The sequence below is a fragment of the Drosophila grimshawi genome, unplaced genomic scaffold (assembly GCF_018153295.1).
Source record: "Drosophila grimshawi isolate 15287-2541.00 unplaced genomic scaffold, ASM1815329v1 contig_1367, whole genome shotgun sequence".
NCBI lineage: Eukaryota > Metazoa > Arthropoda > Insecta > Diptera > Drosophilidae > Drosophila > Drosophila grimshawi.
The window spans coordinates 12,291,271-12,318,090 of NW_025062889.1; the positions used below are offsets into that span (position 1 = coordinate 12,291,271).

Sequence of the window (26,820 nt, forward strand, 5' to 3'; positions counted from 1 at the left end):
CGATAGCTATACAATTTAATATAATTGTACTGTTATCGCACGTAATCTGCTATCGACATCACTGTAGCCCTGGCCAATAACTGCGCTTCACATCTCTGAAAAATTTGCACGATTGCGTTATATTTGCGCTCATATTAAATAAAGCATAACTTATCCTTTAAAATGTGTGACGTTGTAACGGTGCAGAAAATCGCCAACTGTCTGGGTATTGATCCCGGCAAGATTGAGCTCAACGATGAGCAGGTAAAACACGCACGTGCTTTACATACGCCAAATACACGCGTGCGACATTAATGTATTTACTATTGTCAAGGTCGTAACGCGCACTGGCGCCGCAAACAAAACTGTTGCAGGCTTTGCCACAATTCTCGAAAGTTTGGCACGCGAGTCCAAGTCGGAGACGGCACAGAATAGCATTGTGTCCAGGGAGGTGCAGGCACAGGTTTATCAATGGATCGAATTCGCGGTGTTATATGTAGCGCCTGGGTCGAAAGACAAATATGTGTCCAAGCAGCTGTTGGCCGACTTTAACAAGATGTTTCTCAGCAAATCCTATCTGGTTGGACACTTTATAACGCTCGCCGATTTGGCTGTGTATTATGCCATCAGTGAACTTGTGGTACGTACTTTTCTCTAAATTGGAAACTCATGTATTAGTCAATTATAACTTTGCAGAAATCTTTATCGCCTGTGGACAAGGAGAACTATCTGAATTTGTCTAGATGGTTTGATCACTTACAGCAACGACCCGAAATCCATCAGGGGGAGCCAATGCTGAACTTTACGACCATTTATCTTCACAACTGGGCCACAGGCACACACATTTAGTTTGCAAATCGATTCCATATTTATTTCTATTGAATCCCGCACAATTTAATGAAGATTTTTGTGCAGGATAATGTAATGCCAATGAGTCAAGCGCTGGAATCTTAATTATCGTTATTTGTAGTCAGTTTTGGAAAAAATAATATATATGCAATTACAAATTATGTGATTCGATTTGTATATGTATGTAAAAATTGTATGCTTTTCTGATTCTTATGTCGATCGTTTTCTATATGATGGTGGTATTTGCGCTGTGTAGCAGCGAGTTGTGCTTCTCCAACATCAGTTTGCCGGCACCTCGCGTGGCGAATTCAAGGAGTTGTTCAGCTCATTCGGCTCGGTGCATTTCCACAAGCCGTACGTCTTGCCCACAGTTGTCTGCCACAGACGCAGGGTGCCATCTTCGGAGCCACTTGCATACAGTTCACCGTCGGGACTGAATTTCACTGAATGCACTGGACCAAAGTGACCCTTGAAAGATTCTAAAAAACAAACATGTTAAACAAAAGAGATTTAAATGATTTGAATATGCTTACCAATTTCATTGCCTGTTATATAGTCGAATTTATACATTTTAAAGTCCTCGCCGCCACAGACGAACACATGCTTATCGGGATGCAAACTGGCCGACGCCACATTCGTTGGCACCTTTACCTCCTTCAGCTTTTTGAGTGTGTCCACCTCCCAGAAACTAATGGTCGAGCCATGTGTGATGGTTAGCACATGGTTATCGCGCGAGATCTCCAGACTGTTGGGATTATTTTGGAATTGCAGTCGCTGCACTTCGATGCCGGTCATGCGATCCCAAAGGCGCACCGTCTTATCATCTGCCGCCGAGATGATGCACTTGTCATCGCGACAGAACAGCGCACGCTTAATAGCACCAGCATGACCACTATATAGTTCCGGCTCCGCATCGGGCTGCTCCAGATTGAAGACTCGCACCAGTTTCTCATTGCTGCCGGTGACAATGTTTTCGGAGCTGTTGTCAAATGCGACGCTTTTCACGATATGCTTGTGCTGAAAACTGTGAATCTCGGCGCCGCTCACCGCGTTCCACACCTTGCCAGTGAAATCGGCGGCACCCGATGCGGCCAGCGTTGCATTCCGATTGAGTGCAACGCCCCAGACGGCGCCCTTGTGACCCTCAAAGGTGCCCACCCAGTCCCCAGTATCGCCATGACGCAGCATTGGGCTGCCATCTGCAAAGAGCACAATACAATATTCAATTCTTAAATGCACTCGCCAAAAACTGCACTGAGATACATCAATACATCAACATATGTTGTATGTGTATGAGTGTTTTGTGACTAAGTTGTGTGAGCGACGGAAGCTACCTTGACTCAATGACTACACTCAATGCCAACGACCTGACGCGATTCGTGCTCGCAAATGGGCAGCCATGCACCAAGTTCACGTCACTTCCATTGCAATGTGATCGACAGCCAGAGAGAAAGAGAGAGAGAGAGAGAGATAGAGATCGAGACAAATCAATAAATAGAGAGAGCGAGAGAGAGAGGTGAATGCTTGAGGCAGTTTGTGAGTGTGCAGGGACACAGAATCAAAGCACTCAATCAGAGCTTTTAGTTTTTAAATTGCCAGTTGAACGGTTATCATTGTACATACCCTGACAATGGATATTATGACTATGTATCAAATTGGTTAACGTTTTAATGTTAAGAAAATATCATATTGACCACTGTATCATATAGCTCAGGTAGAACGGATCGCTCATCAATTTCCATTATATATCATATATTTAACTGAAAGTTATCTCCACGTCATATGGCATATCTGGCAATTGGTTTATTCTTGATTTTTTAGCATTATTCATTTTTAGGTTGTGAAATATATTTTAACAATTAGCGCAAGTGTATTCAATCTTCGGCAGACAAAAGTTAAAAGTTCTTAATTATTTTTGTTTTCTTGACGTGTCCGAGCTGCAGTCCATATACATATATAAATATAGAAGTTTCAAGGTGCTTCCTGCGAGCAACGACGACGACAACAACAAAGTTTTTTGAAAAGTTGCTAAACAAGGGGGAAGCATTGCATTAAATGGCGATAAAAAATTAACTTGAACTTGCAATGGAAATTTGCTTCCCGCAAATACAGTGAATGATGTGTGTGTGTGTAACTTTTTCGAAAGCACAACTACAGCACAATTGTGTATGCACACACACACACACATGTATGCATACACTACACTATAATCAAGGTAAAGAACGTATGTAAAATATATATATATGTATCTGTAGTGTGTGTGTGTGCGTGTAAGCGTTTATCGCATGCGAGTGCTTTGGCAAAGGGTTTTGATAAACTGGTTTTATTTTAATAATTTTGCTTGCATTTGGGTCAAGGTTGCAACCAGGCTAGTCACACATAGCTCAAGCTAACACGATACGATATATCTGTATCTGTATGATGCTGCGTCTTTTTGCCAACACATACAAATGCACCAATCGTGTGTAATACACACTGTGCATATAAATATATAAATAACACAAGGACGCGTTTTTGTACCCTGCCACCACGACAAGTGGACGTCAGTAGTCAGTCAGTGAGTGGCATCTTTGTACCCTAGAACTTTTGGGGAACTATGCACAGAAGTTAATTCAGCAACAATATTTAATAGGGAAGAAGCACAACAGTTATTTAATATTGATTCACGTAAGTTACTGCCAATTGATGCTAACATTTTTCTTCATTACAGGGTGTGGCCAAGTCGGGCACTTTCGCGTTGAGCACTTTGTTATCGCATGCGATATTCAGATGTTTCTTACCTTTGCAGGCCGATATGAGAAAATAGCCACTGTCGCATATATCACTGAAATCCAAATGCACCACGGGTCTGGTGTGTCCACTGCAGGTCAATGGAATCTGTCGCATATTGTTGCCTGCCATTCTGGAAGCTAATTTGGCTGTAAATCTGGCTCAGATCGCCCCTTCCTTCGCTTGCTGCACTCGATTTTAATAATACTTTCTCGTTTAAAATACACTTGAAGTGTATTATGTGGAGTTTAGTTAGGTATAACAGATATCTAATAATTGATCTATTATTTATAAACTTTGTACTTGGTGTTGTTTGCTTATTGTTTTTAATGCTGTTTCATGCTCCTAGCTGCACTATTTTCATTCAATTCGTGTCCTTGGCGGCTGCACTGCGAGTTGGTGTTATTATTGTTGTCAGTCCGTGTGGTTCGTCAGAGTAGGTAGCGGCACTCTTTTAGAAACAAAGGGAAACAAATTATTTACAAGCCTAAGCGCTGTTTTCAATTGTTTTGGATTATCAAGAGGTGGAATAAAATAATTACGCGACACGCTGTTGTTGTTGTTGGACGATTTGGCTGCCGAATGATTTTTGCGAAAAGAATCGAGCATACACTACGACTATCGATGATTGACCAGCTGATGGGTTGCGATCATCGATAGTTTCCAGCTACTATCGATTTAAACTTTGTACAAAAGCGCGTATTGATTGCTTTTTGACCTTACGGTATTATATAGTGTAAAACTTATTTTGTTTGCCCCTCCTCATTCATTATGAAAAGAATTATGTCAAAAGTCGGGACCAACGCAAGTAATTTCCCTTTTTTGAGGTCTTGTAAGGTCAACATCAAACTGGGGAAAAATTCCTACTCTGCAAGGGCAACGAAGGAGATCTGCGTTATAGAACAAATTCTCATTATAACACAAAAACAATGACAATTACTGAATGACCACCTTTATACTATCTTTTTATTATATTTAAATCACGAGTTTGCACTCTTGCTTAAGCTATTCTCTAAATTTTTCACGCGTTCTCTATGTAGAAAGTGTTAACTTTATTGCATTAAAACGTGCAGAACTGACTTGTTTTCTCAGGTGATTTCAGCACTCTTTGAAAGATGACTGGCCAAATAGATGATTATTAAAATTACTTATTGCGTACTGTAGCGAAAACAATATCATTTTATTCCAAAAGTATGGCGCATATATATTTTTATATAGAACAATTACAAGAACATCACCAAATTTTCTTCAAGACTGCTTTACAACTGACAGACTATTTCGCATAATATTCATAGTGATTCGGATCACGAATATATACTTTATATGGTCGAAAATCTCTCTGTCAAAAATCATAATATTTTGGATGTAATCAATTTATTATATCATCAGCACGGGTATTTATTGTTAATATGTGTACCTAGTATAGCCTATGGCAAAAATTGCGAAAAAAAAATGGTATTTTAAGTCTTGCTGCTTAGATAGCTTAGACTTTATTATGTACTTTTTAGCAACATAAAGTGTAATGAGTTTATAAAAATTGAATCCCCGTGGTAAATATATACACTTTGATAATCATGACAGCACTTTTTGATTTACAAAGATCATAATAAGTGCTCTAGACGAAAGTGCCGCACTAGGAGACACCCTGCACGCTAAAGTATACTAATAGTTTTCTATATTTGTGCCTTTGTAGTTTATAAATCCTAAAAATATTAAAATTATAATTATATATAATATAAAATGAGATCTAAGCGACCATTCAGACTTGAATATTTGGACCCATGTTTTTAAGTTGTGCAAGAATTTATATAGGAACTTTCTGGGGTCGGATATGCTTCTTTCTGCCTATGGCACACGTGTGCATAACATCATGATAACATGCTTAGCCATTATTACTGGCTTCTGTGTATATAAAAAACGAAATAAAATAAGCACAACCCTTAACCGATAAACGTATTACGTATCCAGAATGTATATAAACCCTTATGAAATTGCTGATGAATACATCAGTTGTCACTAATATCTAGAACTCGTATCACCTTAACTTGTAAGATGCTGTGTGGAAAACAGCTAATCCTAATCGTTGTCCTGGCCGTAGTAGCATTGGCTACGGCATCAGACGGAGTGCACGATGTCCGCGAACTGACAGGCGCATCACTAGTGCAGCCTGCCTTCTCCACAGATGTGGCCATCGGAAAGTATACGCCACCGGAAGAAATGGATCGCAAGTTTTGGTACGATCTGGCGAATAAAGAGCTGGCCGCAAGATTAAAGTTAACGCAGCCGAATACGAAGAAGGCCAAGAATTTGATACTCTTTCTCGGTGATGGCATGTCGCTGTCAACCGTGACGGGAGCCAGAATCCTAAAGGGTCAGCGTCAGGGGCATACTGGCGAGGAGGCCTCGCTGAGCTTTGAGACTTTCCCCCACACCGGGCTCAGTCGGGTGAGTGAAAAAATGGGAATGCAATGGAAGAGTGTACATGCAATCACAAAGCATCCATTTCCAATTAGACCTACTGCAGTAATGCACAAGTGCCGGACTCTGCTTGCACGGCGACCGCATATCTGTGCGGCGTGAAAACGAACATCATCAATATTGGCGTCACGGCTGCGGTCAGCTTCAACAATTGCACAGAAAGTCAGGATCCAGCTAATCGGTTGACCTCCATTGCCGAATGGGCGCAAAATGCTGGCAAGGCGACGGGCATTGTAACAACAACAACGCTGACGCATGCGAGTCCATCGGGTGCCTATGCCAAGACTGCGAATCGCATGTGGGAATGTGATACGGATGTGAAAGACTATGACGTCGACCCCAAAACATGTATTGATATGGCCACACAGCTTATCACCCAAATTCCTGGCAAGAACTTTGACGTTATGCTCGGTGGCGGCATGGGCAAGTTCCTGCCCAAAACCATTCAGGATGTGCATGGCAATCAAGGCGAACGCTCAGATGGCATCAATCTGCTCTCGCGCTGGCAGGCACAGCACCCTGGCGGCGTTTTGGTTAGCAATCGGAATCATCTGCTCAGCGTTAATGTGTCATCCGTGAAAAGCATTATTGGACTGTTCCAGTCCGATCTGATGGACTTTAACATGGAAGCGGATGCCAGCTATCAACCGACGCTATCCGAGATGACGGAGGTGACCATCAAGAAGCTGAGCCAAAATAAAAACGGTTACTTTGCTTTCATTGAAGGTTAATAGACTTGAACTGATGTCTACGGAGTCTAGTCAAGCTTTAATTATTCATTTACGATTCCAGGTGGACGCATCGACCATGGCAATCACTACAACCAGGCAGGTTATGCTCTGGACGAGACGCTGGAGTTTGAAAAGGCCATTAAGCTAGCAAGGGATTTAACAAACATCGAGGATACGCTGATTGTAGTCACATCGGATCACGGGCATACCTTATCCATTGCCGGCTATCCGGGTCGTGGCACTCCAATCTTGGGCCTCAATAACCATGACAGAGATGTCAATGGTGTGAAGTACACTGTGCTCAACTATGCCGCTGGCCCCAAAAACTATCTGGACAAGAAGGGGCAGCGCATCGATCTAACCAACAAGATCGGCGCCAATGACTTCGTATTCCCCAGCTACATTACCAAGGATATTGGAGTACATTCGGGCGAAGATGTTGGCATATTCGCGTCGGGGCCACAGAGTCATCTCTTCACTGGCATGATGCAGCAGTCTACGATTCCCCATCTGATGGCCTATGCCGCCTGCATTGGCAACGGACCCAAGCTCTGTGATGCCAAATAGAGTTGCATTACAAAAATAATATTAATAAAGTCAGCAAAACCATTTCTAATTTTTTATTATTTCCTTGTACAGTGATTGACCGAAAACTAGAACTTCCATTAATTAAATTAAATTTATAAATTATTTAGGTCTGTGCCCAATTAAAATAAGAAAATTAAATATGAATATTAAAATTATGGAAACTTGACTGAAATAATGAATTGTAAAATCTCCAAGCTATATCTAGGTACAAACAAAAAAAGCAGACAGCTCCCAAATTCTTGCTGAGCAGTGAATAAAAATAAGTTTCAGACAACAGACAGCAATATAACCATTTAACTAATAATAACACAAAGTAATTACAATCATATACGAAAAGATAAAAATTAATTGAAGCATGCAAATCCAATGAAAAGAGTTGAATGAGTTGTATGAATGCGCACGTGTCGAGAAATGCTCCTAAAAGATTACACAAATAGTCAGCATTATTTTAAATATAGAACTATTAAAAGGCCTTAGTCATTTTACCTGCCTAAATTGGAATAGATAACATTTGCTTAGATATGATTAACCTAAGCAGGGAATTGTATTACTATAAATAGAATTCAGTATTTGTGTTTAGTTCGTTTTAATAAAGTACAAATTTCAAATAACTTTAGAGAAAACTGGAACTGTGTCACTTTCTTTCTCGTGACAATTTATAATTATCTAATCAATTCAATATTTTCATATAAACCAAATTCCTTAGTGACCTTGACGTTGGTAAATTTCTCATTCGACGGTTCAAAGCAGCTTTTTGGACATGTTTGAGGCTGGTTTGTCAGTTTTACATTTCCCAAACGCGACAGCTAAAATTAAGTGTATCATGTCAAGTATGATAATAGTTAATTTGAACTCTATAAGTATTCAATGTGACTTTTCAAAATAAGCTAAGTAAAGTTATATAAGACTGAAAGCAAACATTGATAAAGAAAATAAAATCATTTTAATTAAATAGAATATTTATTTTGTTGATGCAAGCAACAGTAAATCGTCCTGCGGAATATTCTCAATAAAAACGAATATGAATATATATGTAAGCGATGTAATAACTATTTATCATCGACGCGCACCTTTTGAATAACAGATTTGCCTTCGGGGTTGCGATATACACGATGATAACTATTGATTCTACCCAAGGACGATATGAAATTCTCATCGTGGGTGATTATAATCAGCATGAAATTCGATTGAAATTGACGATTCTCGACGATGCTATTGAGCGCATCGCATAGCGAAATAATATTGTCCCGATCCAGATTGGTAGTCGGCTCGTCCAGGGCAAGGACGCCACAGTTGCTGCTGAATGTCTCCGCGAGGGCCATGCGAATGATAAGCGAACCGAGGACACGTTGACCGGCACTGCAGCGTCCACGCATTTCAATCTCTGAATTGTTCTTAGACTGCACCACGCGATAGTTGTAGCTCTTACGTCGATCTGCAGACGCTTTCTTATCATCATCTTCATCATTAGTCTTGATTTGTATGTAATCGATATCGTTGCCCTTGTAAATCATTCGCCAGTATTCGCGTATCAGGCTGTTTATGTTGCTCATTTTCTCGGCATGAAACTGAATCAGCGCCCATTCGAGCGCCACACGATGTTGGCCCAGATCATCGATGCCGCGACGTTTGACAGCCACTTCGAATTGGGCACGCCTATAATTGTTCATGGATTGCTTGTATTTGGGCTGGTCGATATCACGCTGTAGATTTTCCACCTGGATTTGAATCTCGCCCAACTGGCCAAATAGTTGAGCGCGTCGGACATAAGCCTCCTTTTGCTTTTTCGACAGCTCTTGTTTTTCTTTCGTCACGTTGCGAAAGTCCAAATTGCCCAGTTGCTCGGACAGAGTTTGACAGATTTCACTGAGTTTGCTTTGCTTCTGCTGCAGCTGCTTCAGCTCACGATTATCTTTAAGATCGCGCTCCAGTGTCTCCTGATTGAGGCATTCTGTTTTAACAGATTCCAGTTTCTCACTAGTTTCAATAATTTTTCCTTTCTAAAAATATAAAATAGAATTATAATACTTTCGAGTAGTTTTAAAAGTGTCTAGTTACCAATTTATTAAGTTCTTCATTGGTTCCATTTATGGCCGCATCAAGTTTTTTGATGGCATTGGCTAGATCCAATTTGGCAAATTCTTGCATCTCTTTCTTTAATCTGTAAACAAAATCTAAGCTATCTGACTCTGTATATAGCTTTAAAGTACCCACCTCTGTATATCCTGATCAGTGCTCTTGTATTCCTGGTATTTCTTCTGCATTTCCGACAATTTAACACGTTCGCTCTCCTTAAGACGCGCCTTTTCGGATAAAGCTGAGCTCAATCTTTGTTTGAGGGGTCGAATCTTTGATTCGAGTTCGCTTATCTCTGCTGTTAATGCGATGAGCAAGTTGGAAAGCTCATCTTGCCTTTCCTTGAATTGCGGCAAACTCTGCTCGCCCTCCTTCAGCTTGATCATCTTGTCCTTCAAGCTAAAAGTATAAGAATATTGATATTTTTTTTATATATCGCTAAATAATAATTTTAGCTACCCATTTTTTTTTTCACGCAATTGATGCAGTGCTTCCATTTTCTGCTCAAAGTTTTGCTGTTCTGTCTCCAGCGCCTTGGCGTCGGCTACGATCTCCTTGGACACCTCAGTTTTTTCCGCTTGCAGAGCCTCCGTATTCACGCTGGCATCATAGCTGGCAGGCAGTTTGAGCTAGAATGCAAATATATATGGCAGTTGCTTTAGAGTAACTTCATATTTATTAGATTGTGCACCTTTAGCTGATCTAAATCTTTCTTGACGCGTGCAGACTCCTTAAGCGATTCATCAAGCAGTGTCATATCTGGTAACATTGAATTGGCCAACTCCATGTTGACTGTTGGCTCACCGAGCTGCTCCTTTAGCGTCTCATATTTAGCAACTATTTCGCTCAATCGTTGCCCAATCATGCGCAATTCTTCCTTCTTCTTGGGCAGCAATTCTTTGAGTTCCTGAACCTTATCAATAGCTGGCTTGATCTGCAGTAGTTCTTCATATTTCGACTGCTCTGCTTTTAAGGCCTTCTCTGTTTTGGCAATGTTATCGGGCAGTTTTTGTATCTCATCCGTCAGATCTGTTGTCAAGTCCAAGGCCTGTGGAAGGGGAAGATTAATTAAGAGGATAGATTTACTTCAACTCATTGCTTACCTCATCACCAGACATGTTGTGATGACACAATGGGCAGCTGGGCTCCTCATTGATCTTTTGAATATACCTGCGAGAGATGAAATCAAGCTAATTATAATATATATACATATATAATGGACACGTATTAACAGATTTTGTTGTAAGTTGTACAAAACTTATTAAAAATTTAGATGTCAGCAGATTTAATCTTCGGCATGCCAACGTTGGCCATTATGGCCAATATATTAGCGCATACAGTACTTACTTTTTGTACATGTTCTCGGCGGATTTGAGAGCTCCGTGCTCCAGTTGAAACCTGGATATGGCTTCCTTGCTGCGTAGCAGCAACTCATCGTAGCGTGCGGCGTGGCACTTCTCGTAAATGCGCTCCTCAAGCTCGTGCAATTCCTTTTCCATGCGCGCAATGTCGCCAATTAGATTCTTGCGATTGATCTCATGTGATTGCTCCTCGATCTTCTGCCGGTTAGCATTATCGTTTAAGTCCTGGATGTCGCGGCGTAGCTTATCGTATTCAGTCTTCATGCTGTGACGATAGTTGCTAGTAATGGGTTCCTTGAAAAATTTGACGAAATTATCACTGTGCTTGCTACGGCCTCGATGGATTTCCTGTTTCTTCTTCTCCAGCTCCTTTTCCTTCAGACCGATCTCAGCCATCAATTTGGCTATGGAGCTGAGGAATGTGAGCTGCTCGTCTAGCTTATTAAAACGCGCTCGCTTTTCAGCTATGGACACCTTTTTGTTAGCTATGAGCTGGCGACACTCCTCCTGATTGAATATGCGCGTTGTGCGCTCATATTCATCATCCGTGTCCGCAATTTTCTTCTCCAACACTTTGAGCTGTTCCAATGATTTTTCAATTTCATTAATTTTTAGCTCAAGAGATTGGCTCTCCACTTCGCTAGCTTTCTTTTGCTTCTGCTGCGAGCTGACACTTTGCTCCGACTTGGTTATATCGGTACGCAGATCGTCGATCTTTGCCTGACGCGATTGATCCGCCTGATCGTTCTCCTCACTCTGCTTTGTAATCTCACGCTGCTTGCTGATCAGCATCAAATCAATCTCGTCGAGCAGACTGGATAATTGTTGGGGATTATCAACAGCATTGGCTCTTACACATATTTCCAACTGCACGCACAGCACCTGAAGGCTATCGGTCAGCTGTAGTTTGTAGTTCTGCTCGTTTCTGTACTTCTGCTGTGCAACGCAGCGTTCCTTTTCCTGCTTGACCAGCTTATTTTGTTGATCTGTATTTGATGTCTTTAATCGCTCCAGTTGTTCCTCCACATCGGTGGTTTGAAATTTCATTTCGGACATACGCTGATTAAAACTACGTATTTCCACTTCCAATTCTGCGATTGAGCCCGTAAAATGGCTTTTGATGTTCCCGGACAGCTTCTCTATTTGCTCCACGCAATTTTTGTGCCTGAGTGTACAAATTAAATACACAATATACTTTAAACTATAAGATTTCAATATTATTTACTTAGTGTCCATTTCGACCTTCTGCGCCTGATATTTGCCAATATCGAATTCGATATTGCGTATTTCCTCCAGTCGGCCATCAATGGGTTTTACATCCGCATCGCACTTGTCGCATTCCATTTTGATATCCTCCAATTTTCGCTGAGCCTTTTGCAGGCCCAACGTTTTCTCATCCATTTCTTTTTTTATGTACTCATACACCCTCATGTCCGATTCTAAAAATTCCAGTTTTAAATAGAGTTCATATACCAAGTATTTGAATGTATTCATACCCATCACTTTGAGCTTCTCCTGCGCTGATTTGCGCAATGCGATGATTCTGTCGAGCGCTTTATTGTACTCTGTAATGCCAAAGATCGCATCGAATTTCTCCTTCAGTTTCTTAGGCTCATCCAGTGGCCAGCTTGAGTCCTCTTGGTGACAAAAGAGTACATTGTTGATAATTGCCTGCGAAACGCCCATAAAATCAGCAACGGCCGAATCGGTATTCTCTCGCCGAAAGCTCATTGACTCCTGACTGTCGCTGCCAAGAAAGTTGACGGCACAATCGACTTTATTAAATGTAGTCTTGTTGTTTCTAACGGACAACTTCATGCTGCGGCAGATTGAGAGACGTGCATCGAGTCTGTTGCGCATCAGAATCTTCACCTGGCCGAGGCATTCGCTTTTGCGGAATATTTTTGGATCATGTACGAATCGCTTGCCGCTATCGCTGCCCGGCGGACACTGGCTAGTGAGCGCATATTTAATGCACTCGATTATGGTTGTCTTGCCGCAGCCGTTTTGGCCAAGAATCAATGTAATTGGCGATGAAAATGTAATGCTCTGTGTTTGAAAAGCATAAGTAAATAGCAAGTAAAGTTTCAGGGTTATGGCATTACCTGCATGTCTTCGGCATTGGCGCCAAAGCTGCGAACGCCCTGTATAGAAAGTTTCTCAATTGTTGACATTTTGCACACACATTGGTTTGAAATAATTTCACAATGCCAGCAAAATACGCAGTTTTGCCGGTCTTCCGATGCGATTACAATGGGCTACAGGTTGCTGCCGATTAGTTGTCGCTTATCGATAGGTGGCGACGTAACGTAAATATGGGCGCAGTATGAGTACGTTAGCGCTAAAATTAGTTCATCGCCCAGCCGCCACAAGTAGATGTTAGGTATAATTGATTATTGAGACTACGGTTACACTGGTTGTTTGTTAGCTCTGAGTCGCAGAGCGATGAGTTTATTTTTCTCGTGTCTTATAAGTAGTATTAATAAATGTAAAAAGTGCAACAGCTAATCAAAATAAACTGCGCAATTACCAATTGAGCAGTTCACGTACTCGTACTCGTGCCAGTGGCCCTGCTTGTGTGCCAGTGTGTGTCGTCGTGTGGCTGTGTGGGTGTTGCTGTCCGTGTGTTTTTGTATATAAGTAAATCTCGCGGGGGGGTGGCAATAAAAGAGGAGAGAGGGAGCACAACGAAGCTAGTGCGCGAGTGCGAGGAGCCGAGGAGAAAAGTGAAAAAAGACAAAGGAACTGAATGTTGACAGTAAAATTACAGTCAATTGCATTCTGATTGCTTTGCTGCATCAAGCAAACGCGAATTATCATCGCATATGTCTATTTTTACGAATAAATCTCAAAGCACACAATTTGAATGTAGCTCTCTGCATTTGCCCGAGTGTATGTGTTTGTGTGCGTGTGTGTACGAAAATAAAACGGGCAGTGTTCCGGGATCTGTAGACAATGAATGCCGTTTGCCACCCCGCTAAGCCAAAGCTCTTCCAACTCAACGCAACGTAACGTAACGCAACGTCGCTACGTCACGTAGAATTGCAACGTTACCCCACGGCTACTTAAACAGCAACAAGAACAACAGCAACAATAACTAAATCTTCCACCACCACCAACACAATCAACCAGCAACAACACCACCACTAGCAACAAAGCAACTGTTACAAATATAGCAGCTACAACAACAGCAACAATAACAAGAACAACAAAAGGAACCCCGCCAACCCCCTCGCTCGCTCAATAGCCTTGTAAAGAAGTATTTTTACGTTTTTGCCTTACTCGCCCTTCAGTCGTCAGCCAGGCACAGCACAGCACAGCACGCAGCACTGCAAGGGGTAGGGGTACAGGGACAGGGTGCGGGCGCACACACAAACACTGCAAGGCTGTCCTCACAGAGTTGCAATGGACTCGGACATTGAAATGGAATTGGAATCGGACAACGATGGGGAATTTGATGACGATTATGATTACTACAATACAGGTAAGTAGAAGAAGAGGGGGAGGGGTGTACAACTGGCCCCCAAGGACGCACTGTGCAGTTTATCGATTACACTCGCTCAATCGATTTAACTTAACACACACAACTCACACACAAATGCAGCAATTGGTGTTCTTATTAGGCGTTTTTGGTATCTAAGTGAAGTTGGCATACGCTTTAGTTGGTTATTCACCTTTTGTGTAACAAACGCCAACCTGCAGTTGTATTTTGCATTTAACCTTCTGCAATACAATCGCATGCATGCACTGAAGAATATGTAACTACTGTTTTGGCTCTTGACATTCGCCTTTTCCGTTTAGTTTCCCTGCTCACCGCTAACCGCTCCCCTTCCCCATCCCTAACTTTAACTGCTGTGTCTCAGTTCTCCTTCTTCCACCTCCACCTCCAACTTCGTCAACTCTTCTTTCAGGCATGTAAGTCTCGCATTTGCATTGCCCTTTTCAACCACAACTACAATTCAATTCAATGTACACACACACACACACACACACACACACACATGTGTGTACACACATACAGTGCTCGTTTCGTTACGTTTTGCTTTCTGACCATGAAGCTTAAATTATGAAATTGAACTTGAAATGGCCGTTCGCTTAGCTCGGCCAACGCCAAAACATGCGGGGCCAGCGCTCATCGCTCATCGCACTGTGTCGTGTTATTATTATTATTATACCCTGTAAAAAACGTACTAAGAGGCTGAACGAGAGTAATTTCATTTGCATTGCTGTCTGCATCTAATTGTTCTTTTCCGATTGATAAGGATTCCTCAATTTTTGCTGTAAACCGGCTAAAACAATATCAATTTATTTGTTTGCAAAGTTGCCAAGTTATTAGTTATTTAATTCTCCAATGAAGCTAATTGAGAAAACGGCACGGGGAATCTTCTAGTCGCGCACTCTCCATTAGATCACTTGTGTTCTTTTTTTTTTCTTCTTTCTTCATTTGTTATTTGTATTATTACCACCTTTACTTTGTACTCTTTTGGTATCTCTGCTTTTTACCTGCTCTCTCTTCCCTGCCTCGTCGCGTCTACTATAAGCAGATGCCTGCTCAAGTGGCCGATGCCACAACTGCGACGACAACGACGACGACGTCAGTTGCTTAACTTGCATTTTCTTTTCCGTCAACTGTTGTGCTGCTGTTGACCTGACCACCTCCCTCTCTCTCTCACTCTCTCATTGTTTCTATCTTTATCTGCTCACGTTGCGAGCTGCCTGTGACGACATGGCTAAGTCTCATTTGTAAGCCGACGACGTAATATTTGGCCTTCAATTCATTTCCAACAGTCGTTAAAATGGCAATCAATTCAACGATCCATCAGCATGCGGCAACAACTGATTTGTTTTTATTCCTCTTCGCTCATGCTTTGGTTGTGGATGGAATTGAGGCCTACCTATCGGTTTTCCCATTTTCCCCATTTGCACAATTGAGCCTATGAATAGCTGGGTAAATCAGGTAGCAAACCGATTCAATGCTTTTATTAACTGCACCTGCTGATGGTTTCCGATTATCAGGAAAATAAGCATGGATTTATGGTGTAAGAAACCAAAATTTAACTGAAAAATAACGCGTGTGAGAATCACTTCTATATTATGTTAGATAAGCTAGTGTAAAAGTAATGTTAATTAATGTTAAATAACTCTTTAGGGAGTAGTTCAGATATGCAGATATCTACATATATAATTTTATATTTTCTTATTTATAGGCGAAGACTGCGATGTGGAAAGACTCGATCCGAAGCGTGCTGACCCCGAGTATTTTGAATTCGACTGCCTAACCGTTGAAGACATTGAGAAGCTGCTAAATGAGCTGGTGGAGAAACTGAACACAATATTGCAGATAACACCATCGCTGGCCAAGGTGCTGCTCCTCGAACACCAGTGGAACAACAATGTTGTGGTGGAGAAGTATCGGCAGGATGCCAACGCTTTGCTGGTAACGGCACGTATCAAACCACCCACGACTGCAGCGGCGGATGCAGCGTCGACGAGTGCAGCAGCAGCTGCGAGTGCACAGCTGCTGAGAATAGGCAGCAGTGGCTACAGAACAGCAGCAGCAACGTTACCCACATTGAGCAGCCACAGCAGCGGGAACAGTTTGACTACGCAAGTGCAGTCGCAGTACCGGCGAATGTGCCCGGTGTGCGCGAGCTCACAGCCGAATGATAAGTTCTACAGTTTGGCGTGCGGGCATTCTTTCTGCAAGGACTGCTGGACCACTTACTTTGAGACGCAAATCTTTCAGGGTATCTCCATACAGATTGGTTGCATGGCGCAGCAGTGCAATGTGCGTGTGCCGGAGGATTTGGTGCTGACACTGGTCACGCGTCCGGTCATGCGAGACAAGTATCAGCAGTTTGCTTTCAAAGACTATGTGAAATCACATCCGGAGCTGCGCTTCTGCCCCGGACCCAATTGCCAAATCATTGTGCAATCAGCGGAGAACTCCGCGAAGCGTGCCATCTGCAAGTCCTGTCACACGGGCTTCTGTTTTAAGTGCGGCATGGACTATCATGCGCCGACTGACTGCCAGATCATCAAGAAGTGGCTTACGAAGTGCGCCGACGATAGCGAGACGGCCAATTATATAAGCGCACACACCAAAGACTGCCCCAAGTGTCACATCTGCATCGAGAAGAACGGCGGCTGCAATCACATGCAGTGCTTCAACTGCAAGCACGACTTCTGCTGGATGTGCCTGGGCGATTGGAAGACGCACGGATCCGAGTATTATGAGTGCTCCCGCTACAAAGACAATCCCAATATTGCCAACGAATCGGTGCACGTGCAGGCGCGCGAGGCACTCAAAAAGTATTTACATTACTATGAACGCTGGGAGAATCACTCCAAATCGCTCAAACTGGAGCAGCAAACAATCGATCGCTTGCGACAACGCATCAATACGAAAGTGATGAACGGCAGCGGCACCTGGATCGACTGGCAGTATCTGTTCAGTGCGGCGGCGCTGTTAGCCAAGTGTCGCTATACGCTGCAATACACGTATCCCTATGCCTACTACATGGAGCCAGGCTCGCGAAAGAATCTATTTGAGTACCAGCAGGTAAGTTGCCAAAGATTAGCTAATTGCGAAACTTTATATATATATATTTATAATAAAATGTTCTACTTTTAGGCGCAACTGGAAGCGGAAATTGAGAATCTGTCGTGGAAAATTGAGCGTGCTGAGACAAAGGAGCTGGGTGATCTCGAGAATCAAATGGATATTGCTGAAAAGCGTCGCACGACTCTCCTCAAAGACTTCTTTCCCATAATTGGAAAGGCATAGGCTTTCGCGAATGATAAGATGAATGCTGAAGCACAAGATTCGTTTTATTTATTGACTAGCCACTGACAGTATAAGAGACGCTTATATTATAATCCATATAAAAGTAGTCTAACAATTTGTAGCTAATTTTTAAATTAATATTCAAGTGCATATGTAGTTATAATCTAGTTTCTACGATTTAAAGTATGTCTAATTATGATTATTATAGTTGTGAAATTCGAAATCACTCAAAAGTCGATTCAACTGCAATACAACGCCTTGCGCAGAACAATAGCGATAGGGAATCTAAGCAAGTGCTCCCCAACAGTTTTCCAAAAACTTATCCAATAAATCCAGCATTCAGCGTCATGGTCTATCAAAAAAAAAAAAAATCAAAAAAAAAGGACAGGCAAACTCAGTAATTAACAATAAACATCAACAGCTTAAGCCATTCTGTGAGAATATACAATTTCTTAGTCCGAAGTCAAAAGTCTTATTAACGTATTGTAACTGAATGCTTACAACCACAATATTAACGATGCCCAAGTATTTGTAATTCAAACAAAACACAAACAAACCTCCACATAAGTCCTTAACTCGTAACAAAGATATACAAAGAAAACTATCTGAAATCATTAAATTATGTTGACATTTTTCTACATATTCTGTGGGTTGGCAGCGCTGTTTTCATATAAGCTGAATTATACATTTTAGTTATTAGGATAACGCTAAGTATGCTTATGCGACTGAATTTAAATTAATTAAATGCAAATTGAAAATAGTAGTAACCGAATTGAGTTGTAATATTTACAACAAATTTGGAAATGTCTTTCACAAATTTGAATATCATTTCATCGATGGTTCTTAACTATACTCGGCTAAAAGCTACAACTATATATAATAGTTATAAATGTGATTGGCTTTAAGATATTCTGGAATTTCGCTAAATTAGATTGCAAGCTTAAATTCAAGTGGCAAGTTTATTCAAATGCATTATTTCTTCTTTCCCTTCTTTCCCTTTTTACCCTTCTTTCCTTTACCTTTGCCCTTGCGTTTCTTTTTCGAAACTATTTCCGGCAGTTTTATAGTGTTATCCTGTTTAACTTGAACAACTGGAGTAATTTTTTTAGGTTCCAGTTGGCATATTTCGTTTATCGTTTTCTTTTTCATGGCATTATCACCGCTTATGGAAAGGATGGGTACACGATGCCAGTTCTGAAGTACTCGATCGTGGTAGACTTTAACATCGCAGCAGTTCATAAGCACAACCACATTTGTATTGTCTGTGATGGGATCACGTAAATACAGCTGCTTGCCACAGTCGTTGCAATTCTTCTTTACTCTTCGTATACGAAACTTACAGGGAAAAATACGTCCAACTAATAATTCATTATTCAGGAAAACGCTGTGCTTATAATTTGGCTTAGCTTGCGGCCGTTTTATCCACTATTGTTAAGGAGTAAGACTTAAGATTTGTTAATGGCTGTTCAGAAATTCAGGATAAAAACCTCATTTAAATGCAACGACGTGCTCGGTGGCCTGCAGTCAGCGGAACAAAAATTATTTGGATGGGTTGCATTTTGTGCATCGCAGAGGGTACACGGCTTTTCTGGTATTTCGTTATTCTTGGCACTCAGTGGTTTGATGTCTATTAGACGTCGAACAGGCGGTTCCGGTTCAAGAATGGCCTTCACATCGCTGGACAGTTGATTGACGACATCGACGATCTTGTAATCGGGGCATGGTCCATGCAATGGATCAAAGCAATTTGGTAGGCATTTTCTTGGCAAATCTTTACTTAAAATTTCTTTCCATTTACAACAACTGTTTCTTGTTCCGGCCATTGAGGAAAAAGATAGGTGAATGGTACGGTTGGGAACAAATTTGTTGAAACTATTGCACTTGAATATTATAATTTTGACTGTAACACTTAAACCATGACTAACGATTTGTAAAACAAAACAGCATTATTTTCAAATTTGAATATATCGGTATATCGACTGCAATTTTTAAAAACTTTCCAGCACTGCCTACTTCACAATTTACAACACTGCCTTTATATCGGTTCATCACTAAAATAATGAGCGTCTATCGCTCGACCGCCTTAAAATTAAACCGTAAGCGAGTTGGGTTTAATGACAAAAAATGGAGCTGCCCGTGTCCGATTTCAACTTACGGGACCTGATCCGCGAACTTTACGGACGTGCATTTAGCACTGAAGGCACACAACAGGAGCTCCATGACCGCCTAATGACAGCGCGCCACGAAAAAGCTGAGGCTCAAGCGCAGGGCTTCTTACGACCCGGCAGGCCGCCAATTACAAAGTTTGGAGCTTGCGTGCAGCCGGACGATTTTGCGGAAATTGAATGTATGACCGATGATGAGTACGCCGTGTACTCGGAGAAGGTACAGTGGCGACTGCGCCGCTTACACAAAACGTATACACGCAACGGATTGGAGTACTACCATCCCGGCGTGCTTCATCGAATCGATCGCTCGAAGACGTATGCCCTTCACATGAGTGAGTTTTGGGTGCGACAGGAACCGTATATCCACAAGGTAAATCATCATTCCAAATTTATGCATACTTACATCGATAAAATACACTTCTCGAACAGATCTTTGCAGTGTTTGTGTCGCGGACCAACGGCGAGGAGCAGCGTCTCTGCTATGCCAGAAGCTTTGCAAAAAATCGCTCCAAAGATATGGATATGGAGCAACTAAAAGTGCCCGTAAGCTGTTGTCGAATATGTAAATGTCTTCATTACAATTTGAATTTAAATTGTTACAGCTAATCACAAACGACGAAATTGGCAGAGTTATAACAAATATATTACTTGAGATCGAGCACAACGGATTGGAGAATTATGTGGCCATCATTGCGGAAAAGAGCAAACTCAATACGAAAGCTCTCATGGAAATCAAGATGGTAACTGGAGATACGTTGCCACCAATCATTTTGGATTCTTGCCATCTGCACAAAACCTTTGAAAGCATGTTCTGCTCTAAATCGGCGCGTTGTCTGTCTCAGCTTGAGCATGAGATTTTCGTTGAGAATGGGTACGTGGAGCAGTTGAACGGCATCTGTCAAAACTACACACAAAATGTTGAGGCCGATGGCTTGTTAGTGGAATATAAAACGTCGCTGCCATCTGTATTGTTAGCCATGTGGAAGATCGCAGAGCATCGAAACAAACCGATTTCACTGGCGCGTTTAAATAATGATAGGCTGAATGCATATAGCGTCCAAGTACAAAATGATCTCCCTCCTATCACATTTGAGGAGTGCTCCGCCGGCGGTGGTCTCCTGCAACTGATACTCTTCGACGCCTTGTGGTGCCTTTGCGATGGTCATGAAATGGAAGAGGAGTCACCTAAGCCAACGCTAGATACTGCGATTCCATATGAGTGGCTGCCCCTTTTGAACTGATATTGACTTACTGTTGTCGCTGTAAATTAAATTGTAAATTAAAGCGGCTCAGCGCAATAAAACTGACCAAAGATAAACTCTAGACGTAACATTATTTTATGAACTTTATTATAGTTGTCGACATCAAATGACAACGTTTAGTTTTTATCAATTTTTTGTAACTGAAGTGTACTTCCCATATCTTTTAAGGTAATATCTTCCAAACTCTTCATCGTTTTGCCACTTAAATCCTTTTTTTCATCAAATATTTTTAGGTTCTTGGCGTGATACCAAACAGCGATATTCATAAAGCCGCCCAAGACGATAAATGACGCTGCCGAAAGATTGAGAGTATATCTGAAATAAAACTAAATTAATTTGCAATTAAGACAATTACATTTGAAACCGTTACCGCAACGCTTGTGTGTCGTACAGCCAACAGTTGCCCTTATTGCTGCACGTCTTGCCCCATACCAAACAGTATTTATCTATGAGCCAGCCGTAAAAAATGGGACTGGGTATAAAGCCTAGCAACGATGCCACCATACTGCCTACTCCCAAGGCAAAACTCTTCTCCTCAGGCGGAATGCAACGCAAGGCAATTAGCAGATTCGTGGACTTACTGCTTGCACCAACAAGCTTAAGGAAACACATGACGGCCAGGAAAATGAGAAACTGATTGAAGCAATCAACATGACAAGGACCGTCCACCGCGTATTGCAACTGCAAATAATGAGTTCAATTAGTTTTCCTATTCGTCCAATCAAATTTCAACGCTTACTTCTGGGACAGATGTTGAGTTCGATGGAGCTATACATTGGCATCCCGTATACAAAGTACGCCCCAGTTGATCCTTGGTGTTGTCGGTGCAGCCGGCGTGACATGCGGATATGTAGGTGTCATTGTTGGGACTGCAGATCGGGGCATAGTGTACATATTCACAGTGGCAGGAGGCACTGCAGCTATCTGCACTGGTCACCGCCATGGAGCTTAACTTGTCGCTGCCCTCACAGCCAATAACCACATAGCACAAAATTCCAGCAACGGTAAGGAAATCAACAATGGCATTCCAAGCAGCCATAGAACGAGCGCTCGGCTGATACTTGGATACAATGTAGCCAGAGAGAAGGACACCCCCAGCAGAGAATCCGAGAGCAACGGTTCCAGTAGCCATTGTTGCCATGGATGCCGACTGCTGATATTGCGTCTCAATGTACTTCGGTGTGAATATCCAGTAAACCATGTATCCGAAGAAGTAAAGAATTGATGCAAAAGTATTGTACACATAGACCTTGTTTGTCGCCAAGTGTTTGAGGGAGCACCACATGCCGCTCAATGATAGGTCCATCTGTTGGTCCATTGGGTTCTGTATGTCATCTTTCTCGCATTTTAAGCGCCTCGCCCTCGTGCTGGGCAGTTCCTTTGGGAACAGAGTCATCAAGCATGCGATTAGAAATGTGATGGCTGCCAAAATGAGCCAGCCGATCCAATAGGCTCCCAGCCATCTCGGATCTTCGGGCTTGATTAGAGGCTCCGTTGTCGGGTCTATATACCAACGCAGGCACACAGAGGCCAGCGAATATCCGACAGCCGGGCCCAGCATGCGCAGAAAAGTGGAGAAGCCTATGACAATTTATAATGTGAGTAATAACATATTATATTATTAATAACATATATTTTTTATTCTAGATGTTTAGGGTCTTACTTACTCAGCATGGCTGGCGTTTTGGACTTGGTGGTGTTATCATCCATGTAGGCAAGGCCTATTACAATGAAGAGTGCCTGCCCAATTCCTAATATGAACTGTGCTCCAAACAAGATTAGTTGAGGTCCCCAGATGCTATTCTCCTGCATGCAAGTGGATTCCTCAGACATGCATAGTTTTTGATCCTTATGTGAGCCTGTTAAATTTCCAGTGATATTTTGCAAATCGCCAAACTCGCGAGTGAGCTTTAAAGCATCCTCGCCAGCACCATATATAAAATGTAGCGAGCAGTTCAGTAAACAGAATATAACAATTGTAAACAGACCTAAAATTTGGTATATTTCATTATTTTTGCATATTTTTCTTAAAGATTATACCACTTACCTATGCCCATCCAGCGAGGGCGATGAACTTTCCTCAAATAATAGCCTATCAAGGCTGACCCAAACATTGTGGTCATATCATTACCGACCGATATAATACCCAAGGTTTTCGTTGGTATCTTATATCGTTTTTCCAGTGTTGTGATTGTGCCACTAAAATAGGCAAAGCACATAGCCATAAAACAGCCAGATACGCCATATATTGTAACATACATTGTTTCCGTGGCGAATCTACAAAAAATAACAATGTTGCTAAAACTAAAAAAATATCTTTGTTGTTTGTTAGGATAAAACCTTTGTAGAAGCGGTCCTTTAAATATCCAGAAGCCACACATAATATCATCATTTTCATGCTGTGCATCCTTAATCTCTTTCTCCTTGTTGTCGATGGCTGCACTCCTGGCAGCATCCGATAAAAATGGAGACACCTCACTTTGCTCTTTTATTTCCAGGCTCATCTTCGACTTGCTCCATTGAAACACTTCAATGAACTGATGCAGAATAAAACTACGAGTTTGTAATTATATCTCGACGTTCAGTGTCAATAAAATGCCTTTTAGAAAAAGCTCGACAAGGTGGATGCATTTATGAACGTTGTAGCTTAACTCCTGACGAGATAACAAGCTTGACATCATGCAGCAGAGATAGCATGATGAAATGATTAAATTATCTCGTCCGAGATTATTAAACGTTTAGCATCGGTTTCATTAAATCTTCTATTTCTATTTCAAGCTACCTGAATAAGCTTATCAAGTTAAAAAATTTACGCTGTTTCGTTTATATGCCAATTTGATAAACTCATCTTTATCATTGTTTTCATAAGATTGCTAGATGTCTAGTTGATTTATTATATAATTAATCTGACTATGTGCTTTTGTTTATTATTTACTCAAAAGTATTTCATTTTTGGTGGAAATCCAAAATATTTAATATTTTAATAATTGAATAATTTTGATAGGTTGAATGTTCCAGTTTTACTTTATTTTTCCCGTTTCCCGCTGAATGAAAACGATTTGATTTTTTCTTGTTTCTTCAAAATGTTTAATTCGACTCATAGAGTTCAATAGGATTTTCAATTATGTATTTTTCTTAAGAGTTTTCTAATTTCTCGGATATTTTAACGTCTTCACCTTTGGTGTTCAACTTGATATTATCAACTTTATCATCTGCCTTGTTAGATTCGCTTGGCTCGTCATCAAAGATTTTAAGGTCTTCAGCATGATGCCAAACTAGAACGTTAAAGATGCCTCCCAAAAATATGAAAAGCGCAGTCGTCAAATTGAATGCATATCTGAAATATAAATCAAAGTCATTAATTTAAATGATTGGTAACGTTGAGAGTTTTACCTTAATGATTCCGTATCGTATAACCAACAATTGCCTTTATTGCTGCATGTTTTGCCCCACACCAAACAGTATTTATCCAAAAGCCAGCCAAAGAAAATCGGACTGGGTATAAAGGCTGAAAGGGAGCTGATTAAGCCGCCCAGTCCCAAGGCCAAGCTTTTATCCTCTGGTTTTATACAACGCAGTGATATTAGCAGGCTTGTGGATTTACTAGAAGACCCAATTAGCTTAAGCAGGCACATGACCACCAAAAAGATTATAAACTCTTTGGTGCAATCAACCGGACAGGCACCATCCACAGCATACCGTAACTGAAAATAATTTTAATTAGCTCACTGCTGTGATTTTAATCGAATAGTTGCCTTACATTTGGAACACCAGTTGAGTTCGAGGGTGCTACACAAGCACATCCAGTAAATAAAGTTCGTCCTAATTGATCCTTGACTTTGTCGGTACAGCCGGCATGACATGCGGATATGTAGGTGTCATTGTTGGGACTGCAGATCGGGGCATAGTGTACATATTCACAGTGGCAGGAGGCACTGCAGTTATCTGCACTGGTCACCGCCATGGAGCTTAACTTGTCGCTGCCCTCACAGCCAATAACCACATAGCACAAAATTCCAGCAACGGTCAGGAAATCAACGCACGCATTCCAAGCAGCCATTGCACGACCACTTGGCTTATACTTGGACACAACAAAGCCAGAGATAAGTACGCCCGCAGCAGAGAATCCCAATGCTATGGCTCCTGTGGCCATTGTCGCCACTGATGCCGACTGTCGATACTGGGTCTCAATATATTTCGGTGTATATATCCAATAAGCAAAATAACCGAATAGGTAAAAGCTGGATGCGAATGTGTTGTACATATACACTTTGTTAGTAACCAAGCGTCTTATAGATCGCACCATGTCACTTATTGAGAGATCTTTGTGTTCCTTCGGATCCTGCATGCCAGATTCTTCTAAATTTATGCGTCTCACCTTGGCACTGGGCAGCTCCTTGGGGAACATAGTCATTAAAAAGGCAAAAATAAATGTTACACCAGCCAAAACGAGGAAACCGATCCACCAGGCGCCAAGCCATCTGGGATCCCCGGGTTGGATAAGCGGGTCCAATTCCGGATCTATATACACACGCAAGCATACTGAAGCTAATGAATATCCAATGGCCGGACCTAACATGCGTAGAAAAGCGGATATGCCTAGAAGAAGCAGAAATGTTAAAGTATTTTTAAACGATTTTAATTTGGTTATTTTATTTTTTAAATTCACTTACTCAGCATGGCAGGTGTTTTTTCCTTTGAGATGTTATCATCCATATAGGCAATGCCCACTGTCCAGAATAGGGATATTCCAATGCCAGCTATAAACTGTCCAATAAACATAACCAATGGCGGCACCCAAGTACCATCCTGCTCAATGCAACCTGGATCTGTGGTCATGCACAGTTTGTGGTCCTTATGCGCGATACTCATGAAATCACTGCTATTATCATAATCACCAAATTGGCGGGTCAGTTTTAAGGCGTCCTCGCCAGGGCCGTATATAAAGTGCAGCGAGCTAGTTAGCAAACAGAATATGATAACCGTAAAATATCCTGGCAAGGTAAATTATGTTTTTTATTGTGAGATTAACACTTAAGTCGCCGGTTTATTTTATTTACCAAATCCAATCCAGCGTGCACGATGCCCCTTATGTATAAAATAGCCCGCAAGCACCGAAGTTATCATCATGCTTACATCATTGCCAACTATGATAAGGCCAGACAGTTTCGTTGGTATTTTATAGCGCTTCTCCAAGGTCGTTAGGGTGCCCGTAAAGTATGCGATAGACATCGACATGAGGCAGCCCCCCAAGCCGTAGATCAAGACGTAAGCCTTCTCGGTAGCCAATCTATAAAATATTTGTGTTGCTCAGACTGCTAGTTCAAATTTGGTCTTATCTTATCTTAACCTTTGCAAAAAGGGTCCCTTGAATATCCAAAAGCCACATCTTATGTCCTTGTGCGGCTTTTCCTTAGCCAATTTTCCATTTTTGAGAAACGGGAACTCCTCTTCTTGATCTGGTTTTTTGTCGACGCTCATTTTAAACCTGCTGCATCCAAATGTTCAGACAGACTGACTGTAAACAATTTTCCATAAAGTATATCTTGCCAGCAGTTGGCAAATGTATCCATAAAACTTCATGAAAAGATGATTACTTTAATATAATGACATTATAAAAAATTGTGTGTTAACCAAACATCAGCGAGAATTATTATCTTTTAAAAAAAGAGGAAATCAGCATGACTCGCTTGGGATTATTAAATTACGATTTCCGGCGAGGATTAGGCGACAACATTGATTGGAAAATATTAATAACTTAATTTTCAAAAT

The 26,820-nt window shown here is 41.5% G+C and overlaps 9 protein-coding genes across 12 annotated transcripts; 4 read left to right on the plus strand and 5 right to left on the minus strand.

Annotated features, from left to right (window-relative positions):
• Positions 1–137: 137 nt before the first annotated feature.
• Positions 138–1,005, plus strand: LOC6560729 (eukaryotic translation elongation factor 1 epsilon-1). Its single transcript, XM_001986555.3, has 3 exons — positions 138–243; positions 314–619; positions 676–1,005. Exons 1-3 carry the CDS (start codon positions 163–165, stop codon positions 826–828), a joined length of 540 nt encoding a protein of 179 aa, XP_001986591.1. The 5' UTR covers positions 138–162; the 3' UTR covers positions 829–1,005.
• LOC6559325 (serine-threonine kinase receptor-associated protein) lies at positions 987–4,206 on the minus strand. Its single transcript, XM_001986556.3, has 3 exons — positions 3,609–4,206; positions 1,362–2,027; positions 987–1,307 (listed from the first exon to the last, which is right to left on the minus strand). Exons 1-3 carry the CDS (start codon positions 3,727–3,729, stop codon positions 1,108–1,110), a joined length of 987 nt encoding a protein of 328 aa, XP_001986592.1. The 5' UTR covers positions 3,730–4,206; the 3' UTR covers positions 987–1,107.
• A 1,398-nt stretch (positions 4,207–5,604) lies between these two features.
• On the plus strand, positions 5,605–7,415 carry LOC6559326 (membrane-bound alkaline phosphatase). The gene is made up of 3 exons (XM_001986557.2): positions 5,605–6,042; positions 6,111–6,801; positions 6,868–7,415. Exons 1-3 carry the CDS (start codon positions 5,650–5,652, stop codon positions 7,371–7,373), a joined length of 1,590 nt encoding a protein of 529 aa, XP_001986593.1. The 5' UTR covers positions 5,605–5,649; the 3' UTR covers positions 7,374–7,415.
• An 899-nt stretch (positions 7,416–8,314) lies between these two features.
• Positions 8,315–13,103, minus strand: LOC6559947 (DNA repair protein RAD50). The gene is made up of 10 exons (XM_001986558.2): positions 12,937–13,103; positions 12,328–12,880; positions 12,057–12,270; positions 10,818–11,996; positions 10,574–10,640; positions 10,162–10,518; positions 9,930–10,099; positions 9,609–9,869; positions 9,453–9,555; positions 8,315–9,394 (listed from the first exon to the last, which is right to left on the minus strand). The coding sequence occupies exons 1-10, from the start codon at positions 13,003–13,005 to the stop codon at positions 8,444–8,446; spliced, it is 3,924 nt and encodes a 1,307-aa protein (XP_001986594.1). The 5' UTR covers positions 13,006–13,103; the 3' UTR covers positions 8,315–8,443.
• A 124-nt stretch (positions 13,104–13,227) lies between these two features.
• On the plus strand, positions 13,228–18,385 carry LOC6560150 (potential E3 ubiquitin-protein ligase ariadne-2). Its single transcript, XM_001986559.3, has 3 exons — positions 13,228–14,315; positions 16,039–17,393; positions 17,466–18,385. The coding sequence occupies exons 1-3, from the start codon at positions 14,237–14,239 to the stop codon at positions 17,616–17,618; spliced, it is 1,587 nt and encodes a 528-aa protein (XP_001986595.1). The 5' UTR covers positions 13,228–14,236; the 3' UTR covers positions 17,619–18,385.
• Positions 17,858–19,531, minus strand: LOC6559282. 2 transcript variants are annotated; one of them, XM_032735468.2, is made up of 3 exons: positions 19,106–19,531; positions 18,638–19,043; positions 17,858–17,970 (listed from the first exon to the last, which is right to left on the minus strand). In XM_032735468.2, exons 1-3 carry the CDS (start codon positions 19,439–19,441, stop codon positions 17,858–17,860), a joined length of 855 nt encoding a protein of 284 aa, XP_032591359.1. In that variant the 5' UTR covers positions 19,442–19,531. The 2 variants fall into 2 exon arrangements, with proteins under 2 accessions (XP_032591359.1, XP_001986596.1); XM_001986560.2 differs by lacking the exon at positions 17,858–17,970 and having other exon boundaries at positions 18,559–19,043; positions 19,106–19,529.
• A 176-nt stretch (positions 19,532–19,707) lies between these two features.
• On the plus strand, positions 19,708–21,109 carry LOC6559283. Of its 2 annotated transcripts, none has more exons than XM_001986561.2 (3): positions 19,708–20,156; positions 20,216–20,329; positions 20,389–21,109. In XM_001986561.2, exons 1-3 carry the CDS (start codon positions 19,743–19,745, stop codon positions 21,025–21,027), a joined length of 1,167 nt encoding a protein of 388 aa, XP_001986597.1. In that variant the 5' UTR covers positions 19,708–19,742; the 3' UTR covers positions 21,028–21,109. The 2 variants fall into 2 exon arrangements, with proteins under 2 accessions (XP_001986597.1, XP_043072202.1); XM_043216267.1 differs by having other exon boundaries at positions 20,093–20,156; positions 20,226–20,329.
• Positions 21,110–21,113: 4 nt separating this feature from the next.
• LOC6559900 (solute carrier organic anion transporter family member 74D) lies at positions 21,114–23,584 on the minus strand. 2 transcript variants are annotated; one of them, XM_032734923.1, is made up of 7 exons: positions 23,389–23,563; positions 23,308–23,325; positions 23,096–23,247; positions 22,716–23,036; positions 21,788–22,629; positions 21,419–21,729; positions 21,114–21,363 (listed from the first exon to the last, which is right to left on the minus strand). In XM_032734923.1, the coding sequence occupies exons 1-7, from the start codon at positions 23,550–23,552 to the stop codon at positions 21,165–21,167; spliced, it is 2,007 nt and encodes a 668-aa protein (XP_032590814.1). In that variant the 5' UTR covers positions 23,553–23,563; the 3' UTR covers positions 21,114–21,164. The 2 variants fall into 2 exon arrangements, with proteins under 2 accessions (XP_032590814.1, XP_001986598.2); XM_001986562.3 differs by having other exon boundaries at positions 23,096–23,325; positions 23,389–23,584.
• A 527-nt stretch (positions 23,585–24,111) lies between these two features.
• On the minus strand, positions 24,112–26,561 carry LOC6559173 (solute carrier organic anion transporter family member 74D). The gene is made up of 6 exons (XM_001986563.2): positions 26,399–26,561; positions 26,109–26,338; positions 25,722–26,042; positions 24,809–25,647; positions 24,442–24,752; positions 24,112–24,385 (listed from the first exon to the last, which is right to left on the minus strand). Exons 1-6 carry the CDS (start codon positions 26,527–26,529, stop codon positions 24,184–24,186), a joined length of 2,034 nt encoding a protein of 677 aa, XP_001986599.1. The 5' UTR covers positions 26,530–26,561; the 3' UTR covers positions 24,112–24,183.
• Positions 26,562–26,820: the final 259 nt, after the last annotated feature.

Excerpts from the sequence above, each read along its gene's own strand:
- LOC6559173 (XM_001986563.2), bottom strand. The coding sequence starts at position 26,529 with ATGAGCGTCGACAAAAAACCAGATCAAGAAGAGGAGTTCCCGTTTCTC. Across the intron at positions 25,648-25,721 it reads AAAAACACCTGCCATGCTGA|GCATATCCGCTTTTCTACGC; the intron begins GTAAGTGAATTT and ends TGCTTCTTCTAG. Across the intron at positions 24,753-24,808 it reads ACTCAACTGGTGTTCCAAAT|TTACGGTATGCTGTGGATGG; the intron begins GTAAGGCAACTA and ends AATTATTTTCAG.
- LOC6559326 (XM_001986557.2), top strand. The coding sequence starts at position 5,650 with ATGCTGTGTGGAAAACAGCTAATCCTAATCGTTGTCCTGGCCGTAGTA. Across the intron at positions 6,043-6,110 it reads CCCACACCGGGCTCAGTCGG|ACCTACTGCAGTAATGCACA; the intron begins GTGAGTGAAAAA and ends ATTTCCAATTAG. Across the intron at positions 6,802-6,867 it reads TTACTTTGCTTTCATTGAAG|GTGGACGCATCGACCATGGC; the intron begins GTTAATAGACTT and ends TTACGATTCCAG.
- LOC6559282 (XM_032735468.2), bottom strand. The coding sequence starts at position 19,441 with ATGGCCGGAACAAGAAACAGTTGTTGTAAATGGAAAGAAATTTTAAGT. Across the intron at positions 19,044-19,105 it reads CGTCGTTGCATTTAAATGAG|TGGATAAAACGGCCGCAAGC; the intron begins GTTTTTATCCTG and ends CCTTAACAATAG. Across the intron at positions 17,971-18,637 it reads AAAGAAACGCAAGGGCAAAG|ACCATGACGCTGAATGCTGG; the intron begins GTAAAGGAAAGA and ends TTTTTTTGATAG.
- LOC6559900 (XM_001986562.3), bottom strand. The coding sequence starts at position 23,552 with ATGAGCCTGGAAATAAAAGAGCAAAGTGAGGTGTCTCCATTTTTATCG. Across the intron at positions 23,326-23,388 it reads AAAGGACCGCTTCTACAAAG|ATTCGCCACGGAAACAATGT; the intron begins GTTTTATCCTAA and ends TATTTTTTGTAG. Across the intron at positions 22,630-22,715 it reads CAAAACGCCAGCCATGCTGA|GCTTCTCCACTTTTCTGCGC; the intron begins GTAAGTAAGACC and ends AAATTGTCATAG.
- LOC6560729 (XM_001986555.3), top strand. The coding sequence starts at position 163 with ATGTGTGACGTTGTAACGGTGCAGAAAATCGCCAACTGTCTGGGTATT. Across the intron at positions 244-313 it reads TTGAGCTCAACGATGAGCAG|GTCGTAACGCGCACTGGCGC; the intron begins GTAAAACACGCA and ends ACTATTGTCAAG. Across the intron at positions 620-675 it reads ATGCCATCAGTGAACTTGTG|AAATCTTTATCGCCTGTGGA; the intron begins GTACGTACTTTT and ends ATAACTTTGCAG.
- LOC6559947 (XM_001986558.2), bottom strand. The coding sequence starts at position 13,005 with ATGTCAACAATTGAGAAACTTTCTATACAGGGCGTTCGCAGCTTTGGC. Across the intron at positions 12,881-12,936 it reads CCAATGCCGAAGACATGCAG|AGCATTACATTTTCATCGCC; the intron begins GTAATGCCATAA and ends TTTCAAACACAG. Across the intron at positions 11,997-12,056 it reads AAGGTCGAAATGGACACTAA|GCACAAAAATTGCGTGGAGC; the intron begins GTAAATAATATT and ends TTGTACACTCAG.
- LOC6559325 (XM_001986556.3), bottom strand. The coding sequence starts at position 3,729 with ATGGCAGGCAACAATATGCGACAGATTCCATTGACCTGCAGTGGACAC. Across the intron at positions 2,028-3,608 it reads TCTCATATCGGCCTGCAAAG|ATGGCAGCCCAATGCTGCGT; the intron begins GTAAGAAACATC and ends TGCTCTTTGCAG. Across the intron at positions 1,308-1,361 it reads TATAACAGGCAATGAAATTG|AATCTTTCAAGGGTCACTTT; the intron begins GTAAGCATATTC and ends TTTGTTTTTTAG.
- LOC6559283 (XM_001986561.2), top strand. The coding sequence starts at position 19,743 with ATGGAGCTGCCCGTGTCCGATTTCAACTTACGGGACCTGATCCGCGAA. Across the intron at positions 20,157-20,215 it reads AGGAACCGTATATCCACAAG|ATCTTTGCAGTGTTTGTGTC; the intron begins GTAAATCATCAT and ends CTTCTCGAACAG. Across the intron at positions 20,330-20,388 it reads TGGAGCAACTAAAAGTGCCC|CTAATCACAAACGACGAAAT; the intron begins GTAAGCTGTTGT and ends AAATTGTTACAG.
- LOC6560150 (XM_001986559.3), top strand. The coding sequence starts at position 14,237 with ATGGACTCGGACATTGAAATGGAATTGGAATCGGACAACGATGGGGAA. Across the intron at positions 14,316-16,038 it reads TTATGATTACTACAATACAG|GCGAAGACTGCGATGTGGAA; the intron begins GTAAGTAGAAGA and ends TCTTATTTATAG. Across the intron at positions 17,394-17,465 it reads ATCTATTTGAGTACCAGCAG|GCGCAACTGGAAGCGGAAAT; the intron begins GTAAGTTGCCAA and ends TTCTACTTTTAG.